The sequence below is a fragment of the Poeciliopsis prolifica genome, unplaced genomic scaffold (assembly GCF_027474105.1).
Source record: "Poeciliopsis prolifica strain line A6 unplaced genomic scaffold, Auburn_PproV2 SCAFFOLD014, whole genome shotgun sequence".
NCBI lineage: Eukaryota > Metazoa > Chordata > Actinopteri > Cyprinodontiformes > Poeciliidae > Poeciliopsis > Poeciliopsis prolifica.
The window spans coordinates 12,257,501-12,278,935 of record NW_026562389.1 but is presented as its reverse complement, the minus strand read 5'-3'; the positions used below and the strand labels follow the sequence as shown (position 1 = coordinate 12,278,935).

At 53.4% G+C, this 21,435-nt stretch overlaps 1 protein-coding gene across 1 annotated transcript in view; it reads right to left on the bottom strand.

Annotated features, from left to right (window-relative positions):
- Positions 1-21,435, bottom strand: part of LOC129365800 (dematin-like) — a 33,471-nt gene that overhangs the window by 3,527 nt on the left and 8,509 nt on the right. The window contains exons 2-15 of the mRNA XM_055039284.1: positions 4,189-4,223; positions 4,020-4,100; positions 3,809-3,937; positions 3,350-3,394; positions 3,092-3,275; positions 2,612-2,656; positions 2,315-2,467; positions 2,068-2,177; positions 1,748-1,853; positions 1,578-1,636; positions 1,418-1,460; positions 955-962; positions 773-829; positions 618-698 (exon numbers count right to left, since the gene is read on the bottom strand). Of these exons, the coding sequence (XP_054895259.1) occupies positions 618-698; positions 773-829; positions 955-962; positions 1,418-1,460; positions 1,578-1,636; positions 1,748-1,853; positions 2,068-2,177; positions 2,315-2,467; positions 2,612-2,656; positions 3,092-3,275; positions 3,350-3,394; positions 3,809-3,937; positions 4,020-4,100; positions 4,189-4,223 (1,136 nt within the window). The remainder of the gene's footprint in view (positions 1-617; positions 699-772; positions 830-954; positions 963-1,417; positions 1,461-1,577; positions 1,637-1,747; positions 1,854-2,067; positions 2,178-2,314; positions 2,468-2,611; positions 2,657-3,091; positions 3,276-3,349; positions 3,395-3,808; positions 3,938-4,019; positions 4,101-4,188; positions 4,224-21,435) is intronic.

Below are 21,435 nucleotides of genomic sequence, written 5' to 3'. Positions count from 1 at the left end.
GGAAAACACAGAACATTACCAAATAGTCACAAAATAAAAATGAAAATGTTTAAGACATTAGAGTCATTATTTGAGGTGGCGAGGAAAACACAGCGAACCCAGATTATGGATGAAGAATGATAGATTATGAACTTCATGACAAACACAATAATCCAGAGTCCGGGCAGCACAGAAACAGTGGAAGGCAAACGGCTCATAACTGGTAGCAACTGGTTTTTCAATAGAGATGTGAGGACAGACTGACGGCAGACGAGACGAGGAACAAAGTATTGGTTTGCATCATTTTCCTTTTCTCTGATATTCCTCGTTTTAATTAATGTTGGGTCATAAATATTTGGGGTGGAAATGGAAAAAGATGAAGAAAATAACTAAGTAAATAAATCACTAAAAAATAAAAACATAAACCAGAACAAAGACTTAATACATAAATAAGAATAACCACAAAACAGGTTTTGTGATCTAATCAAAAACTTTTAAAACTAATTTGAAGAATAAAGTGAGATTAATTTAGTGTTTTTCAGTAGAATCTGATCAAAATATTAGAAATAAATCATTTTGATCAGGAAGATCCTGGGATGTTTCCTGGTTAAAGCAGATCTAGTTTGTGTAGAAGTTACCTCCAGGCGGGTCCGGTCCACCCCGGGGGGCAGCTTGCTGCGCCCTCTGTGGGTCACCACCAGGATCTCATACGGGTAAATCTACAGCAGCAGATGAAACCAGTAAGACCAGTAAGACTCCAGTAAGCAGGTTTGAACTGGTCCGGTTTGCTCACCTTGTGCTCCAGCATGCTGGGCAGGGAGTTCCCCCGGTCCATCCTGGAGTCTCCGTTCTGACCCGAAACACAGACACAGTCACTGGTTACACAGATTAAACTGGGTTGTAAAACTGGTTCCCAGATTTTTACTGGTTTCTCAGTGAAAACCAGTGATGTTGTCATCAGTCGTTCAGACGAACCTGCAGACCTGCAGACAGAGACGGAAACGGATCACTGCAGGTTTCACAGCAGGACCGTAAACTTAAAATATTCAATAAAACATTTTCTACAGTTTAGAGGAGAAATTTATATGTTGTTAGTAAAATTAAAGCCAAAAATTAACAATTTGGACAAAATGGTTCATTTTCATTTTTACCATTTTAATTATCCATTTATAAAAGCCACAAAATGATCTTGCTACTGAATATTTAGTGCCAATCGGGAGCAAAACCATCAACTAAATAGTTAAATATTGTTAAATATTTAGTTAGCATGCTAAATTGTTAGCCTGAAACTAAATATTTTGTTTGCAGACTAGATATTTATCCTGCAAATTAAATATTTAGTTTGATATGAATCATGTGGTAAAATGTGACAGGAAATTAATTTGATTCATTGATTAATTTTCCAGATTTGTGTTGCTAACATTCAGTTTGGATTTACCTGCCGGGTTTTTCTCTGCCGAGCCGAACTCTGCAGACTGCAGCTGAAACACAGAAACAAACCGGTCACCATGTGACCCGACCGGATCACCATGTGACCCCACCGGATCACCATGTGACCCGACCGGGTCCGGACGCGCAGCAGGAACAGAACCACGTACCCGGGACAGGCCGCTCCTGGAGGATGCTGGGAAATACACCGACCTGGAGGCGCTGGAGCCTGGAACATAGAGGAGAGCAAGGTCGGTCCAGATGGACGGGTTCTGGAAAAATTGGACCGTATCAGAACCAGGTTCCATCAGAACCAGTGGGATCCCTGCTCAGTCCGTACCGGTGTTCTGGTTCTGGTCCGGCAGGGAACGGGTCTTCCTCCTCAGCGGACCCGCAGACTTCCCCAGTTCTTCCTTCAGGATGATTTTCCCGAGGTTGGACTGGATCTGAGCCGACAAAACAGAACTTCAGTCAGGAGCGCGGCTCAGATGCTGCAACAAGGGAACCGGGCCGTCGGGTTTGTTCCACAGGAGAAGATTTGAATAAAACTTCAATCTGGAAAATAACTTTGAACATGTTTTCAGCTTGAATCTTTTTCTGTTTGTTTTGAACAAGCGTTTGGCCCTGATGTTGCTCCATACCACGGCTCCGGACCCCCACCTTGTTCAGCTCCTGGTTCTGCAGAACCCGGAGGCCCCACAGCTCGTCCGCCAGCTCCTCTTCATCCTCCTCCTCTTCCTCCCGCTGGTCCTTCCTCTGACTCTCTTTCTCTGCAGGATTTAAAGGAAACATCAGCTGCAGCCTGACTTTCTGCTTATGGTGTGTCTCTGTGTGTGTGTGTGTGTGTGTGTGTGTGTGTGTGTGTGTGTGTGTGTGTGTGTGTGTGTGTGTGTGTGTGTGTGTGTACCGATCACGGCCAGTGACGGGGGGCAGGGCCAGTAGTCGGTCTCGATTTTGGACGGCTGGTTTGGATCTGGAGGCTGAGCTGCTGGGAACTTTGACGACTCGATGATCAGATCCTCAATGTGTTTCCCCTGAGGGACAGGCGAGGACGAGACGTCTGCACACACACACACACACACACACACACACACACACACACACACACACACACACACACACACACACACACACACACACACACTCGGCATGTTAAAGCTGATTAGCGGGCGCGGCGCTGACCCAGATTCGGTCAGAAACTCACCCTGCCTGTAGATGGGAGGCTTCTTATAGATGTTGGATCCGTTTTCTATCCAAAGAACAAAATGTCATCAAAAACGACTAAAATTTAAATGATTTAAATTATTGAATGAATAAAACAGAAAAGGGTTTTTTAGTATTTTATATTTAATCCAGTTTCAGAACCTGGAGGTTTTTAGTTTCAGGTGAAAGAAACTCGTTTAAAAAGTCATGTTTTCACCAAGTCACTCATCCATTCATAAACCTCAGAGCCTCAAACTAAACACTTCATAGCAAACTAAATGTTTAGCTTCAAGAATACATATTTGTTAGATTTAGCCTGCTAACTGTTAGCTTGTTGGCTAAATATTTTGCTTGTTAATATTTAACAAAATGTTTATGATGTTTGAATTTATAACTGAATTAATAACTTGATGAAAATGCAACGTTTTGTAAATTATTGCAGATACTTTTTGTTTTCCCGAGTGGAGCTTTGTGCCGTTACCGGGTCGGTGGAAATGCTGCATGGTGCTCTTGCTGCCCACCGGGTGTGTGTTGGCGGAGACGGGTGTGTTCAGCGCCGGCGGTGTGTGTGAGCTCTGGGTTCTGCTGCTCTGGACGGTGGAACCGGGTGACGAACCGCCAGGCGACCGGTTCTCCAGCCAGTCCCTGGACTCCTTGGACGAGTTCTGGGAGGAAACGGGAAGGAAGTGAATTCAAGTCATCTGCAGCCGGATGATGGTGATGAAGAGGAGGACTTTACCTCTGGGGAGGCAGGAGGAGAGACGGAGCGCGGAGACAACGACCTCTGGAAGAAAAACCGCAGAGAAACAGATTCAACGAAAACTGGAAGAAAAAACTAACTAACTAACTAACTAACTAACTAACTAACTAACTAACTAACTAACTAACTAACTAACTAACTAACTAACTAACTAACCAGCCACTGGTTGGGCTCCATCAGTTCAAGTCTGACAGTAAAAGAAGAAAAACAGAAAAAGTGTGATCAACTGTAAACCCTGGAACTGACAGAGGTCAGTGAAGGTCATCAGAGGTCAGTGAAGGTCATCAGAGGTCAGTGAAGGTCATCAGAAGTCAGTAAAGGTCATCAGAGGTCAGTGAAGGTCAGTGAAGGTCATCAGAGGTCAGTGAAGGTCAGTGAAGGTTAGTGAAGGTCAGTAGAGGTCAGTGAAGGTCATCAGAGGTCAGTAGAGGTCGTGACCTCCAGCGGGCTGTAGCTGTAGTGCGGTTGGTAGATCATCAGGTCGGGTCTCTCGATGTCCAGGATGGCTTTGTCTCTGGGCAGCGCCGCCAGGTCCTTGTAGCCGATGACGCCGTCCTCCACTCGGGCCTGCAGACCAACATTGAGGTCAGAGGTCAGAGTCTCCCAAGGTCACATCAAGGTGGCCTGAAGACGTTCCTCTGAGTCTCACCACGATGGCAGCGGCGGGCGATCCGGGAACGCCGGATCCTCTGAGCAACAAGACGCTGCCGGGAGACGTCTGCGCCGGCTGCTGCTCCGCACACAGAGGGACAGGAAGAGGTCAAGAGGTCAAGAGGTCGGCTGGAGGTCACCAGACTCCTCCCACTGAAAACACTCACCTTGGGCATCATCATGCCTGCTGATTGGTCAGTTCCTGAGGAGACACAGGAAGACAGCCAATTAAAAAACACAGAGAGAAACCAGACTGGAAGCTCTGGTTTGAACTGGGAGGATCCGGAACCAGAACCTCCGGTTGGGTCCAGGACCAGACCGGAGGTTCCCGGTTCTGGTCGGGTTCACAGGATCGGATCGTAAAGCTCTGGATTTTGTCTCTGGTCAGATTGTTTGTTTGGACTCGATCCGGACTCCCAGCATGCCCGGCTGCAGCCGCGGCGCCTCTTTGTGCCGTGAGTCCAATGGACACAAAGGGACAGATCCAGAAGGCCCGGCTGTGGGCGGGAAGCGGCATTCAGAACCGCCGGGTGTTTTTACCTCACAGAGAAAAGGCGGATCATCTCTGCATCAGGAGCTTCTCTGTTCTGCTTTCTGGGCCGATCAGCACCTGGAAGCAGAGAACTGGACTCAAACTCCAACCGTTTATCGACTCGGTGCAGAAAACGGTTCTGCTGTCGTTTGCTTTTTTCACAAAGAAACTTAAAGATGAACTTTCTGAATAAACTCTCCAAACACAAACGTTCAGACAGTTAACTGGTTTCTCTGGAGTTCAGCTGGGAGTCAAACTGGGAGCTGAAGGACAATCAGAGCATCGTCAGCAGGGGGCGCTGCAGACGCCCACATCTGAGCCACATAGATCTAGATCAGGGGTGTCAAACTCCAGTCCTGGAGGGCAGGTGTCCTGCAGTTTTTAGATGTGCCACAGGTACAAACCGCTGGAATGAAATGGCTTAATTACCTCCTGCTTGTGTAGATCAGGTCTCCAGAACCTTGATGACCTAATTATTCTGTTCAGCTGGTGCAGCAGAGGCTCATCTAAAAGTTGCAGGACACCGACCCTCCAGGACTGGAGTTTGACACCCCTGATCTAGAGGCTGCAGAAAACGCCACCTAGATTCTACATTTAGTTGAATTTTACATTATTCAACTAAATATTTTAAACGATCAGGGTCTGACACATTTTTGATTTGTTTTAATGATACTTTATATCTGGATTTTGTTTTCAGGTTTTAGATGAAAATACTGGAAGCTGCAGAATCTGGACTTTTAAATTTGTTAACATTCAGAGAATCAGAATCGACGCTGATCATGGATCAGACTCCGGTCTGCTGTTCAGACTCTGCTCTCTGAATAATTGATGCCTTAATGGTTTGCTGACGGCCAGACTGGGAGCTCTGGGCCGGAAATCGAACCCGGGACCTTCTTGCTGCAAGGCACCACAGTGCAGCCGTCATTTATCATCATCAGGAGCAAATTAATTTACAAATCTCCAATACGCCGATCAGACATTTTGATCTGAGGTTTTTTGGCTCCAGTGGCTTCAACTGTTGTAAGATTTTAAATCTTAAATCTAAAAACTTAAAGAAAGACGTGAAAATTTATTCAACTGAAAGTTTACAAAACAGTCAAATAAATCAAGGAGTCAGAATTCATCTGGAAATTTAGTGTGCTAAGGTGAAAATTGAAAAAATTATCTCTCTTATTAGCATATTAGCAGAAGCTTGTCCAATCTGATAGCTTTTAGTGGCAGGAAGAGGAAATAGCAAGAGGAAACTTACGATCAAAACGAGAAGCTTCATGCCACAAAGTGGCCGCGCTAACTGCTAACAACCAAGTGCTAAAAGCTAACAACTAACAGCTAAGTGCTAACGACTAACTGCTAACAATTAACTGTTAACAGCTAACTGCTAACGACTAACTGCTAACAACTATCTGCTAACAACTAACAACTAACAGCTAACTGCTAACAACTAACTGCTAACTGTTAACAGCTAACTGCTAACAACTATCTGCTAACAACTAACTGCTAACAGCTAACTGCTAACAACTAACTGCTAACTGTTAACAGCTAACTGCTAACAACTATCTGCTAACAGATAACAACTAACAGCTAACTGCTAACAACTAACTGCTAACAGATAACTGGTAACAACTAAAAGCTAACTGCTTACAACTAACTCATAACAGCTAACTGCTAACAACTAACTGCTAACAATTAACTGTTAACAGCTAACTGCTAACAACTATTTGCTAACAACTAACTGCTAACAGTTAAAACTAACAGCTAACAACTAACTGCTAACAATTAACTGTTAACAGCTAACTGCTAACGACTAACTGCTAAAAACTATCTGCTAACAGCTAACAACTAACAGCTAACTGCTAACTACTAACAACTAACTGCTAACAGATAACTGGTAACAACTAAAAGCTAACTGCTAACAACTAACTGATAACTGCTAACAACTAACAGCTAACTGCTAACAACTAACAGCTAACTGCAAACAACTAACAGCTAACTGCTAACAACTAACTGATAACTGCTAACAATTAACTGCTAACAGCTAACTGCTAATGACTAACTGCTAACAAGTATCTGCTAACAACTAACTGCTAACAAATAACAGCTTACTGAAAACAACTAACTGCTAACAGCTGACTGCTAACAACTAACTGCTAACAACTAACTTATAACTGCTAACAGGTAACAACTAACCGCTAACTGCTAACAACTAACTGCTAAAAGCTAACAACTAACTGATAACAGCTAACTGACACTAACTACTAACTGCTAACAATTAATTGTTAACTGGTAACAACTAAAAGCTAACTGCTAAAGACTAACTGCTAACAACAAACTGATAACTGCTAACAACTAACTGCTAACAAGTAACAACTAACAACTAACTGCTAACAGCTAACAACTGATAACAGCTAACAACTAACAGCTAACTGCTAACAGCTAACTGCAAACAACTAACAGCTAACTGCTAACAACTAACTGATAACAACTAACAGCTAACTGCTAACAACTAACAGCTTACTGCAAACAACTAACTGCTAACAGCTAACTGCTAACAACTAACTGATAACTGCTAACAACTAACTGCTAACAGGTAACAACTAACAGCTAACAACTAACTGATAACAGCTAACTGACACTAACAACTAACTGCTAACAATTAACTGTTAACTGGTAACAACTAAAAGCTAACTGCTAACGACTAACTGCTAACAACTAACTGCTAACAGCTAACTGGTAACAACTAAAAGCTAACAACTAACTGCTAACAGCTGACTGCTAACAACTAACTGCTAACAATTAACTGTTAACAGCTAACTGCTAATGACTAACTGCTAACAACTAACTGATAACTGCTAACAACTAACTGCTTACAGGTAACAACTAACAGCTAACTGCTAACAACTAACTGCTAACAGCTAACAACTAACAGCTAACAACTAACTGATAACAGCTAACTGACACTAACAACTAACTGCTAACAATTAACTGTTAACTGGTAACAACTAAAAGCTAACTGCTAACGACTAACTGCTAACAACTAACTGCTAACAGCTAACTGGTAACAACTGAAAGCTAACTGCTAACAACTAACTGCTAACAGCTGACTGCTAACAACTAACTGCTAACAATTAACTGTTAACAGCTAACTGCTAATGACTAACTGCTAACAACTAACTGATAACTGCTAACAACTAACTGCTTACAGGTAACAACTAACAGCTAACTGCTAACAACTAACAGCTAACAACTAACTGATAACAGCTAACTGCTAACAACTAACTGCTAACAACTAACTGATAACTGGTAACAACTAACTGCTAACAGGTAACAACTAACAGCTAACAACTAACTGCTAACAGCTAACAACTAAAAGCTAACAACTAATTGATAACAGCTAACTGCTAACAACTAACTGCTAACAACTAACTGCTAACAGCTAACTGCTAACAACTAACTGCTAACAACTAACTGATAATAGCTAACTGCTAACAGCTAACAACTAACTGATAACTGCTAACAACACACTGCTAACAGCTAACTGCTAACATCTAACTGATATAAGCTAACTGCTAACAACTAACTGCTAACAACTAACAGCTTACAACTAAAAGCTAACTGCTAACAACTAACTGCTAACAACTAACTGCTAACAACTAACAGCTAACTGCTAACCGTTGCGCCGCCCTGCAGGTCAAATGATGCTTCAATTACGTTGAATTTTCTTCAGGAAATTCTCCACAGATAATAAATTATTTCTATCTATCATCCTAAAATCTGTGGCTCTACAGACTCCTGACCTTTGACCCTGATCCACCTGAAACTGAATCAGAATCAGAATTAGAATTAGGAAACGATCATTAATCAGCAGCTGATTAATTTCTACAACAAGAACAGAGAGAAGCAGTCAGAGTCTGGAGCAGAAAGTAAAACTGTTGTTTTACTTTCACCCAGAGGTCACCTAGAGGTCATCTAAAGGTCACCTAGAGGTCAAATTTACTGTCTGAAACTGTAAAAATGAACTCGCAGCTCATTCTGCTCTGATTCACTAACAGCTAACTGCTAACAACTAGACAGGAAGTGATGCGTTCAGAGGAGGAAAAGGCGCCGCTCGGTCTCCGGAGAGCGACCCGCTCCAGTCTGCCGGGTTCTGGTGATCGGATCGGTTCTGATCTGTGCGTCTATTTCAGGAAGCAGCTTCATTTCCAGGAACCGGACTCTGTTGCTAGGCAACAAGCCGAAGATGAAATGGACACCAGAACTTTCCTCCTGGTTCTGCTGAGCCGGATGATGTCGGTCTGTCGGGTCCGCCGGGAATGCTGGGAGATGTCTGCCCGTTGCTAAGTTACCTCCCAGCGCCGTCCAATCAGCCGGCAGAATGAGGCGACGCCGCCAGCGCCGGACCACCCTGAAGGGGTCACAGAGGCAGTGGGCCAGCCCCGCCCGCCTGCCACGCCCCGGGGTTTAAATCAAACACCCTGTCAGTCTGACTCTCTGGTCAACATGCAGGAAACTCCTGACCGCCAGCGAATGTTTGTTCTTTCTTCCTTCATGTTTCATGAAACCAGAGGAAGTTTCAGGTTTCAGCTCAGTTTACCGCCGTGACTCAGCATCTGACATGAGCCTGACGTGAGCCTGACATGAGCCTGACGTGAGCCTGACGTGAGCCTGACATGGGCCTGACGTGGGCCTGACGTGAGCCTGACGTGGGCCTGACGTGGGCCTGACGTGAGCCTGACGTGAGCCTGACGTGGGCCTGACGTGAGCCTGACGTGGGCCTGACGTGGGCCTGACGTGAGCCTGACGTGGGCCTGACGTGGGCCTGACGTGAGCCTGACGTGAGCCTGACGTGGGCCTGACGTGAGCCTGACGTGGGCCTGACGTGGGCCTGACGTGAGCCTGACGTGAGCCTGACGTGGGCCTGACGTGAGCCTTTCGTGAGCCTGACGTGGGCCTGACGTGAGCCTGACGTGAGCCTGACGTGGGCCTGACGTGGGCCTGACATGAGCCTGACGTGGGCCTGACATGAGCCTGACGTGGGCCTGACGTGAGCCTGACGTGGGCCTGACATGAGCCTGACGTGAGCCTGACGTGGGCCTGACGTGAGCCTGACGTGGGCCTGACGTGAGCCTGATGTGGGCCTGACATGAGCCTGACGTGAGCCTGACGTGGGCCTGACAGGAGCCTGAGGTGGGCCTGACATGAGCCTGAGGTGGGCCTGACATGAGCCTGAGGTGGGCCTGACATGAGCCTGAGGTGAGCCTGACATGAGCCTGCCTGACGTGGGCCTGACGTGGGCCTGACGTGAGCCTGACGTGAGCCTGACATGAGCCTGCCTGACGTGGGCCTGACGTGAGCCTGACGTGAGCCTGAGGTGAGCCTGACATGAGCCTGCCTGACGTGGGCCTGACGTGAGCCTGACATGAGCCTGCCTGACGTGAGCCTGACGTGAGCCTGACGTGAGCCTGACGTGGGCCTGACGTGAGCCTGACGTGAGCCTGACGTGGGCCTGACGTGAGCCTGACGTGAGCCTGACGTGAGCCTGACGTGGGCCTGAGGTGGGCCTGACGTGAGCCTGACGTGGGCCTGACGTGAGCCTGACGTGAGCCTGAGGTGAGCCTGACGTGAGCCTGACGTGAGCCTGACGTGGGCCTGACGTGGGCCTGACGTGAGCCTGACGTGAGCCTGACGTGAGCCTGACGTGAGCCTGACGTGGGCCTGACGTGGGCCTGACGTGGGCCTGACGTGGGCCTGACGTGAGCCTGACGTGAGCCTGACGTTGGCCTGACATGAGCCTGAGGTGGGCCTGACATGAACCTGACGTGAGCCTGACGTGGGCCTGACATGAGCCTGAGGTGGGCTTGACATGAACCTGACGTGAGCCTGAGGTGAGCCTGAGGTGGGCCTGACATGAGCCTGAGGTGGGCTTGACATGAACCTGACGTGAGCCTAACGTGAGCCTGACATGAACCTGACGTGAGCCTAACGTGAGCCTGACGTGAGCCTGACGTGAGCCTGACGTGAGCCTGAGGTGGGCCTGACATGAACCTGACGTGAGCCTAACGTGAGCCTGACATGAACCTGACGTGAGCCTAACGTGAGCCTGACGTGAGCCTGACATGAGCCTGAGGTGGGCCTGACATGAACCTGACGTGAGCCTGACGTTGGCCTGACATGAGCCTGAGGTGGGCCTGACGTGAGCCTGACGTGAGCCTGACGTGAGCCTGACGTTGGCCTGACGTTGGCCTGACATGAGCCTGACATGAACCTGAGGTGAGCCTAACGTGAGCCTGACGTGAGCCTGACGTGAGCCTGACGTGAGCCTGACGTGAGCCTGACGTGAGCCTGACGTGAGCCTGACGTGAGCCTGACATGAACCTGACGTGAGCCTGACGTGAGCCTGACGTGAGCCTGACGTGAGCCTGACGTGAGCCTGACGTGAGCCTGACGTGAGCCTGACGTGAGCCTGACGTGGGCCTGACGTGGGCCTGACGTGAGCCTTTCGTGAGCCTGACGTGAGCCTAACGTGAGCCTGACATGAACCTGACGTGAGCCTAACGTGAGCCTGACGTGGGCCTGACGTGAGCCTGACGTGGGCCTGACTGACGTGAGCCTGACGTGAGCCTAACGTGAGCCTGACGTGAGCCTGACTGACGTGAGCCTGACGTGAGCCTGACGTGAGCCTGACGTGGGCCTGACGTGGGCCTGACGTGAGCCTTTCGTGAACCTGACGTGAGCCTGACGTGAGCCTAACGTGAGCCTGACATGAACCTGACGTGAGCCTAACGTGAGCCTGACGTGGGCCTGACGTGAGCCTGACGTGGGCCTGCCTGACGTGAGCCTGATGTGAGCCTGACATGAGCCTGCCTGACGTGGGCCTGACATGAGCCTGACGTGGGCCTGACATGAGCCTGCCTGACGTGGGCCTGACATAAGCCTGACGTGAACCTGACATGAGCCTGACGTTGGCCTGACATGAGCCTGAGGTGGGCCTGACATGAGCCTGACGTGAGCCTGAGGTGAGCCTGACGTGGGCCTGCCTGACGTGAGCCTGATGTGAGCCTAACGCGAGCCTGACGTGGGCCTGACGTGAGCCTGACGTGAGCCTGAGGTGAGCCTGACATGAGCCTGACGTGAGCCTGACGTGGGCCTGCCCGACGTGAGCCTGACGTGGGCCTGACGTGGGCCTGACGTGGGCCTGACGTGAGCCTGACGTGAGCCTGACGTGGGCCTGACGTGGGCCTGACGTGAGCCTGACGTGGGCCTGACGTGAGCCTGACGTGGGCCTGACGTGAGCCTGACGTGGGCCTGACGTGGGCCTGACGTGGGCCTGACGTGAGCCTGACGTGGGCCTGACGTGGGCCTGACGTGGGCCTGACGTGAGCCTGACGTGAGCCTGACGTGAGCCTGACGTGGGCCTGACGTGAGCCTGACGTGAGCCTGACGTGGGCCTGACGTGGGCCTGACGTGGGCCTGACGTGAGCCTGACGTGGGCCTGACGTGGGCCTGACGTGAGCCTGACGTGGGCCTGACGTGAGCCTGACGTGGGCCTGACGTGAGCCTGACGTGGGCCTGACGTGGGCCTGACGTGAGCCTGACGTGGGCCTGACGTGAGCCTGAGGTGGGCCTTTCGTGAGCCTGACATGAGCCTGACGTGAGCCTGACGTGGGCCTGACGTGGGCCTGACGTGAGCCTGACATGAGCCTGACGTGGGCCTGACGTGGGCCTGACATGAGCCTGACGTGGGCCTGACGTGGGCCTGACGTGAGCCTGACGTGAGCCTGAGGTGAGCCTGACGTGAGCCTGAGGTGAGCCTGACATGAGCCTGCTTGACATGAGCCTGACGTGAGCCTGACATGAGCCTGACGTGGGCCTGACGTGAACCTGACGTGAGCCTGAGGTGGGCCTTTCGTGAGCCTGACGTGAGCCTAACGTGAGCCTGACGTGGGCCTGACGCGAGCCTGACGTGAGCCTGAGGTGAGCCTGACGTGGGCCTGACGTGGGCCTGACGCGAGCCTGACGTGAGCCTGACGTGGGCCTTTCGTGAGCCTGACGTGAGCCTAACGTGAGCCTGACGTGGGCCTGACGCGAGCCTGACGTGAGCCTGAGGTGAGCCTGACGTGGGCCTGACGTGAGCCTGACGTGAGCCTGACGTGAGCCTGACGTGGGCCTTTCGTGAGCCTGACGTGAGCCTGACGTGAGCCTGACGTGGGCCTGACGTGAGCCTGACGTGAGCCTGACGTGAGCCTGACGTGAGCCTGACGTGAGCCTGACGTGGGCCTGACGTGAGCCTGAGGTGGGCCTGACATGAGCCTGACGTGGGCCTGACATGAGCCTGACGTGAGCCTGACATGAGCCTGACGTGAGCCTGACGTGGGCCTGACGTGGGCCTGACATGAGACTGAGGTGGGCCTGACATGAGCCTGAGGTGGGCCTGACATGAGCCTGACGTGGGCCTGACGTGAACCTGACGTGAGCCTGAGGTGGGCCTTTCGTGAGCCTGACGTGAGCCTAACGTGAGCCTGACGTGGGCCTGACGCGAGCCTGACATGAGCCTGACGTGGGCCTGACATGAGCCTGACATGAGCCTGACGTGAGCCTGACGTGAACCTGACATGAGCCTGACGTGGGCCTGACGTGAGCCTGACGTGGGCCTGACGTGAACCTGACGTGAGCCTGAGGTGGGCCTTTCGTGAGCCTGACGTGAGCCTAACGTGAGCCTGACGTGGGCCTGACGCGAGCCTGACGTGAGCCTGACGTGAGCCTGACGTGAGCCTGACGTGAGCCTGACATGAACCTGACGTGAGCCTGACGTGAGCCTGACGTGGGCCTGACGTGGGCCTGACATGAGCCTGACGTGGGCCTGACATGAGCCTGACGTGAGCCTGACGTGGGCCTGACGTGAGCCTGACGTGGGCCTGACGTGAGCCTGACGTGAGCCTGACGTGGGCCTGACGTGGGCCTGACGTGGGCCTGACGTGGGCCTGACGTGGGCCTGACATGAGCCTGACGTGGGCCTGACGTGAGCCTGACGTGGGCCTGACATGAGCCTGACGTGGGCCTGACGTGGGCCTGACGTGGGCCTGACATGAGCCTGACGTGAGCCTGACGTGGGCCTGACGTGGGCCTGACGTGGGCCTGACGTGAGCCTGACGTGGGCCTGACATGAACCTGCCTGACGTCAGCCTGACGTGGGCCTGACGTGGGCCTGACGTGAGCCTGACGTGGGCCTGACATGAACCTGCCTGACGTGAGCCTGACGTGGGCCTGACGTGGGCCTGACGTGAGCCTGACGTGGGCCTGACATGAGCCTGACGTGGGCCTGACATGAGCCTGCCTGACGTGGGCCTGACATAAGCCTGACGTGAGCCTGACATGAGCCTGACATGAGCCTGACGTGGGCCTGACATGAGCCTGACGTGGGCCTGACATGAACCTGCCTGACGTGAGCCTGACGTGAGCCTGACGTGAGCCTGACGTGGGCCTGACGTGAGCCTGACGTGAGCCTGACGTGGGCCTGACGTGGGCCTGACGTGGGCCTGACGTGAGCCTGACGTGGGCCTGACGTGAGCCTGACGTGGGCCTGACGTGAGCCTGACGTGGGCCTGACGTGGGCCTGACGTGAGCCTGACGTGGGCCTGACGTGAGCCTGACATGAGCCTGACGTGAGCCTGACGTGGGCCTGACGTGGGCCTGACGTGAGCCTGACATGAGCCTGACGTGGGCCTGACGTGGGCCTGACATGAGCCTGACGTGGGCCTGACGTGGGCCTGACGTGAGCCTGACGTGAGCCTGAGGTGAGCCTGACGTGAGCCTGAGGTGAGCCTGACATGAGCCTGCTTGACATGAGCCTGACGTGAGCCTGACATGAGCCTGACGTGGGCCTGACGTGAACCTGACGTGAGCCTGAGGTGGGCCTTTCGTGAGCCTGACGTGAGCCTAACGTGAGCCTGACGTGGGCCTGACGCGAGCCTGACGTGAGCCTGACGTGAGCCTGACGTGGGCCTGACGTGGGCCTGACGCGGGCCTGACGTGAGCCTGACGTGGGCCTGACATGAGCCTGACGTGGGCCTGACATGAGCCTGCCTGACGTGGGCCTGACATAAGCCTGACGTGAACCTGACATGAGCCTGACGTTGGCCTGACATGAGCCTGAGGTGGGCCTGACATGAGCCTGACGTGAGCCTGAGGTGAGCCTGACGTGGGCCTGCCTGACGTGAGCCTGATGTGAGCCTAACGCGAGCCTGACGTGGGCCTGACGTGAGCCTGACGTGAGCCTGAGGTGAGCCTGACATGAGCCTGACGTGAGCCTGACGTGGGCCTGCCCGACGTGAGCCTGACGTGAGCCTGACGTGGGCCTGACGTGAGCCTGACGTGAGCCTGACGTGAGCCTGACGTGGGCCTGACGTGGGCCTGACGTGAGCCTGACGTGGGCCTGACGTGGGCCTGAGGTGGGCCTGACGTGAGCCTGACGTGGGCATGACGTGGGCCTGACGTGGGCCTGACGTGGGCCTGACGTGAGCCTGACGTGGGCCTGACGTGGGCCTGACGTGGGCCTGACGTGAGCCTGACGTGAGCCTGACGTGGGCCTGACGTGAGCCTGACGTGAGCCTGACGTGGGCCTGACGTGGGCCTGACGTGGGCCTGACGTGAGCCTGACGTGGGCCTGACGTGGGCCTGACGTGAGCCTGACGTGGGCCTGACGTGAGCCTGAGGTGGGCCTTTCGTGAGCCTGACATGAGCCTGACGTGAGCCTGACGTGGGCCTGACGTGGGCCTGACGTGAGCCTGACATGAGCCTGACGTGGGCCTGACGTGGGCCTGACATGAGCCTGACGTGGGCCTGACGTGGGCCTGACGTGAGCCTGACGTGAGCCTGAGGTGAGCCTGACGTGAGCCTGACGTGGGCCTGACGTGGGCCTGACATGAGCCTGACATGAGCCTGACGTGGGCCTGACGTGGGCCTGACATGAGCCTGACGTGGGCCTGACGTGGGCCTGACGTGAGCCTGACGTGAGCCTGAGGTGAGCCTGACGTGAGCCTGAGGTGAGCCTGACATGAGCCTGCTTGACATGAGCCTGACGTGAGCCTGACATGAGCCTGACGTGGGCCTGACGTGAACCTGACGTGAGCCTGACGTGGGCCTGACGTGAGCCTGAGGTGGGCCTTTCGTGAGCCTGACATGAGCCTGACGTGAGCCTGACGTGGGCCTGACGTGGGCCTGACGTGAGCCTGACATGAGCCTGACGTGGGCCTGACGTGGGCCTGACATGAGCCTGACGTGGGCCTGACGTGGGCCTGACGTGAGCCTGACGTGAGTGCCTGAGGTGAGCCTGACGTGAGCCTGAGGTGAGCCTGACATGAGCCTGCTTGACATGAGCCTGACGTGAGCCTGACATGAGCCTGACGTGGGCCTGACGTGAACCTGACGTGAGAGCCTGAGGTGGGCCTTTCGTGAGCCTGACGTGAGCCTAACGTGAGCCTGACGTGGGCCTGACGCGAGCCTGACGTGAGCCTGAGGTGAGCCTGACGTGGGCCTGACGTGGGCCTGACGCGAGCCTGACGTGAGCCTGACGTGGGCCTTTCGTGAGCCTGACGTGGGCCTTTCGTGAGCCTGACGTGAAGCCTAACGTGAGCCTGACGTGGGCCTGACGCGAGCCTGACGTGAGCCTGAGGTGAGCCTGACGTGGGCCTGACGTGAGCCTGACGTGGGCCTTTCGTGAGCCTGACGTGAGCCTAACGTGAGCCTGACGTGGGCCTGACGCGAGCCTGACGTGAGCCTGAGGTGAGCCTGACGTGAGCCTGAGGTGAGCCTGACGTGGGCCTGACGTGAGCCTGAGGTGAGCCTGACATGAGCCTGACATGAGCCTGCTTGACATGAGCCTGACGTGAGCCTGACATGAACCTGACGTGAGCCTGACGTGGGCCTGACGTGGGCCTGACATGAGCCTGACGTGGGCCTGACATGAGCCTGATGTGGGCCTGACATGAGCCTGACGTGAGCCTGACGTGAACCTGACGTGAGCCTGAGGTGGGCCTTTCGTGAGCCTGACGTGAGCCTAACGTGAGCCTGACGTGGGCCTGACGCGAGCCTGACATGAGCCTGACGTGGGCCTGACATGAGCCTGACATGAGCCTGACGTGAGCCTGACGTGAGCCTGACGTGGGCCTGACATGAGCCTGACGGGGCCTGACGTGAACCTGACGTGAGCCTGACGTGAGCCTGACGTGAGCCTGAGGTGAGCCTGACGTGAGCCTGAGGTGAGCCTGACGTGGGCCTGACGTGGGCCTGACGCGAGCCTGACGTGAGCCTGACGTGGGCCTTTCGTGAGCCTGACGTGAGCCTAACGTGAGCCTGACGTGGGCCTGACGCGAGCCTGACGTGAGCCTGAGGTGAGCCTGACGTGGGCCTGACGTGAGCCTGACGTGAGCCTGACGTGAGCCTGACGTGGGCCTTTCGTGAGCCTGACGTGAGCCTAACGTGAGCCTGACGTGAACCTGACGCGAGCCTGACGTGAGCCTGAGGTGAGCCTGACGTGGGCCTGACGTGAGCCTGACATGAGCCTGCTTGACATGAGCCTGACGTGAGCCTGACATGAACCTGACGTGAGCCTGACGTGGGCCTGACGTGGGCCTGACGTGGGCCTGACGTGAGCCTGACGTGGGCCTGACATGAGCCTGACGTGGGCCTGACGTGAGCCTGACGTGGGCCTGACATGAGCCTGACGTGAGCCTGACGTGGGCCTGACGTGGGCCTGACGTGGGCCTGACGTGGGCCTGACGTGGGCCTGACGTGGGCCTGACGTGAGCCTGACGTGAGCCTGACGTGGGCCTGACGTGAGCCTGACGTGAGCCTGACGTGAGCCTGACGTGGGCCTGACGTGAGCCTGACGTGGGCCTGACGTGGGCCTGACGTGAGCCTGACGTGGGCCTGACGTGAGCCTGACATGAGCCTGACGTGAGCCTGACATGAGCCTGCTTGACATGAGCCTGACGTGAGCCTGACATGAGCCTGACGTGGGCCTGACGTGAACCTGACGTGAGCCTGAGGGGCCTTTCGTGAGCCTGACGTGAGCCTAACGTGAGCCTGACGTGGGCCTGACGCGAGCCTGACGTGAGCCTGAGGTGAGCCTGACGTGGGCCTGACGTGGGCCTGACGCGAGCCTGACGTGAGCCTGACGTGGGCCTTTCGTGAGCCTGACGTGAGCCTAACGTGAGCCTGACGTGGGCCTGACGCGAGCCTGACGTGAGCCTGACGTGAGCCTGACGTGGGCCTGACGTGAGCCTGACGTGAGCCTGACGTGGGCCTTTCGTGAGCCTGACGTGAGCCTAACGTGAGCCTGACGTGAGCCTGACGCGAGCCTGACGCGGGCCTGACGTGAGCCTGACGTGGGCCTGACGTGAGCCTGAGGTGAGCCTGACATGAGCCTGACATGAGCCTGCTTGACATGAGCCTGACGTGAGCCTGACATGAACCTGACGTGAGCCTGACGTGGGCCTGACGTGGGCCTGACATGAGCCTGACGTGGGCCTGACATGAGCCTGATGTGGGCCTGACGTGGGCCTGACGTGGGCTGACATGAGCCTGACGTGGGCCTGACGTGAACCTGACGTGAGCCTGAGGTGGGCCTTTCGTGAGCCTGACGTGAGCCTAACGCGAGCCTGACGTGAGCCTGAGGTGAGCCTGACTTGGGCCTGACGTGAGCCTGACGTGGGCCTGACGTGGGCCTGACGTGGGCCTGACATGAGCCTGACGTGGGCCTGACATGAGCCTGACGTGGGCCTGACGTGAGCCTGACGTGGGCCTGACATGAGCCTGACATGAGCCTGACGTGGGCCTGACATGAGCCTGCCTGACGTGAGCCTGAGGTGAACCTGACATGAGCCTGACATGAGCCTGACGTGAGCCTGACGTGGGCCTGACGTGGGCCTAACGTGGGCCTGACGTGAGCCTGACGTGGGCCTGACATGAACCTGCCTGACGTCAGCCTGACGTGGGCCTGACGTGGGCCTGACGTGAGCCTGACGTGGGCCTGACATGAACCTGCCTGACGTGAGCCTGACGTGGGCCTGACGTGGGCCTGACGTGAGCCTGACGTGGGCCTGACATGAGCCTGACATGAGCCTGACGTGGGCCTGACATGAGCCTGCCTGACGTGAGCCTGAGGTGAACCTGACATGAGCCTGACATGAGCCTGACGTGGGCCTGACATGAGCCTGACGTGGGCCTGACATGAGCCTGCCTGACGTGGGCCTGACATGAGCCTGACGTGAGCCTGACGTGGGCCTGACATAAGCCTGACGTGAGCCTGACGTGAGCCTGACGTGAGCCTGACATGAGCCTGACGTGAGCCTGACGTGGGCCTGACGTGAGCCTGACGTGGGCCTGACGTGAGCCTGACATGAGCCTGACGTGAGCCTGACATGAACCTGACATGAGCCTCAGGTGAGCCTGACATGAACCTGCCGCTCTGTGTCCCGACCAAATAAACTTCAATAAAAATAAAATAACCAAAACATCACAGCCTGCAGTTGCTGCGTTTAGGGACTGCTGGGAACTGTGACATTTCAAAGAAGATTTGGCTGCATTAAGCAGTTTAAAAGACAAAATGGCCAATAAATAAGAAATATTTGACTTGTTCACTAAACTATAGAGGCTTTTACTTTTATACTGTTTTAAATGTATGATTAGAAAATAATTTATAGTCATTTTCTTTCTGGATTTCATGATTTTCTGCCGTTCAATTCACATCAGCATGAAGCTGTCGACCTCCATTTTGTATCTACATTGCCATGGAGACAGTACTGGAAAGGAGGCGTGAGCAGAAACAGAAGAAAAATCTACAAAATAAAAGAAAGAGAAACATCGAGCCACGTAGCTGGTGGGCGGAGCCACGTAGCTGGTGGGCGGAGCCACGTAGCTGGTGGGCGGAGCCCCGTCGCTCACAGCTCTGATTGGTCAGAAGATTGTTTCTGTGGTTTGTGCTGAAATGTCGATATATTTATGCGCCATCTCGTACCGATGATGGCGCATAAACAGGTTTCCTGTGACGGTGAGCTGTTTCTCTGCTGTTAGCTCATTTCACAGCATTGATTGGCAGCGCTAAGACCCGCCTCCTGGCAGGAATCATCCTGGATAATCATTTTAAAAATCAAATCAATTGTTCTGCTCAGACCGGGTCCATCTCTGAGCAGGAATCCCATCCGGATGGTTTAGGAATCTGAATCGATCAGGATCCCAGAATCCGGCTGAATCCAGTGGATCCCAGATTTAACGGTTTTAACAGCAGGATGAAGAACTGCAGCTCCTCCTCCTCCTGCTGCTGCAGTTTGCTGCAGTTTGCTGCAGTCTCATGCTGAACATGTGGAAGTGGGTCACAGACTGAAATCTGCTGAGTCACAGTTTGCCGAGTCATGATGCAGTAGAGCTGGAAGAAAAAACCTTTTCTATCTGCTGATCGTTTGTCAGATGAACCTCAGCTGCTGGTTGCTATGCCGACATGTTATTATTGGATGCATTCAGGTTCACATCTGGTTTCTGGAAAAACTTCACTTCAATACGGAGTTCATTCTGAAGCAGCAGGAGTTCTGGCCATTCCTGTCTGACACATAGGAAGGTCAGTAAACGCACCACAGAGAGACCTGAACCTTTCTGTCATGAGATAAAGTCTGGATTATACAGGGAACCTGAAGGCATCACTAGCTGTTCCCATTGAACCTGAACGCATCACTAGCTGTTCCCATTGAACCTGAAGGCATCACTAGCTGTTCCCATTGAACCTGAACGCATCACTAGCTGTTCCCATTGAACCTGAACGCATCACTAGCTGTTCCCAGCCAGTTGGAGCTTCCCATCATGGTGCATTCAATGAACCTCAGAAAGCAGAAACTCCCTTTCTGTGCTGTCAGATCAATATGTTTTCCTTAATGAATATAAAATCTTAATAAACACTGAATGATGAAACGAACAAAGTTCAGCTTCAGCCTGAAGTTTCTGTTTTCTGAGAATTTATGAAATCACAAGAACTCAGCCTGCTGTGTGTGTGTGTGTGTGTGTGTGTGAGTGTGTGTGTGTGTGTGTGTGTGTGTGTGTGTGAGTGTTTGTGTGGTTGTGTGTGTGTGAGTGTGTGTGTGTCCTGTCTCTTATCTCAGCCCACAGCTGAGGCGACCACGCCCAGCCTCTCTCTATCGGCCGCTCTCATTGGTCGATGCAGACGTCAGCGTCTTCCAGCCTTTGGTTCTGATTGACAGGAAGTCAGAGTTTTGTTGTTGTTTTTCTTCCTTTTTCTCTCCAGCAGCTAAAAGTTGACAGGAAACTTTTTCTCCTCATTTTTACATTAAGACACAAAAATTGTAGAAAAAAATAGTTTTTTCCTGGTTTTCTGAAACATATGAGTTTTTCCACTGAAATGCTGATGCAGTTTCACCAAACTGGTCTCCGTCTCGCTGTCCAGCTGTTGATGGGGCCGGATTGAGTCAGATTGAGACAATCTGTCAGATTAGATCCTGCTTTTTAATCCCGTCTTTGTTTCCATGTCAGTTTTTCCTTTTGTCCGTATTCTGTCGTTTCTCCTCTCTCTTCCTGTCTCTTCCTCTCACATGCTTCCAAAATCTGCCTCCTGCTTCCTTCCTGTTTCATTCCTCAGACCTTCCTGTTTTCCTTTCAAACCGTTTCCTCTCTAACTTCCTCCTTTCTTCTCCTCGCTCCCTGCTTCCTCTCTACGATTCCTCGTATCTCTGGTTTCCTGACGGACCTGAAGATGTCTATCAGCTCAGCTTAACATTCCTGGAGCAGAGCCGGACCCTGCTGGGCCTCGCCGGGACCAAGGCCCCCCTCTGCCCCCCTCGGCCCCCCGCTGTGCTCTCAGATAAGAGCCCAGGCTGCTGCA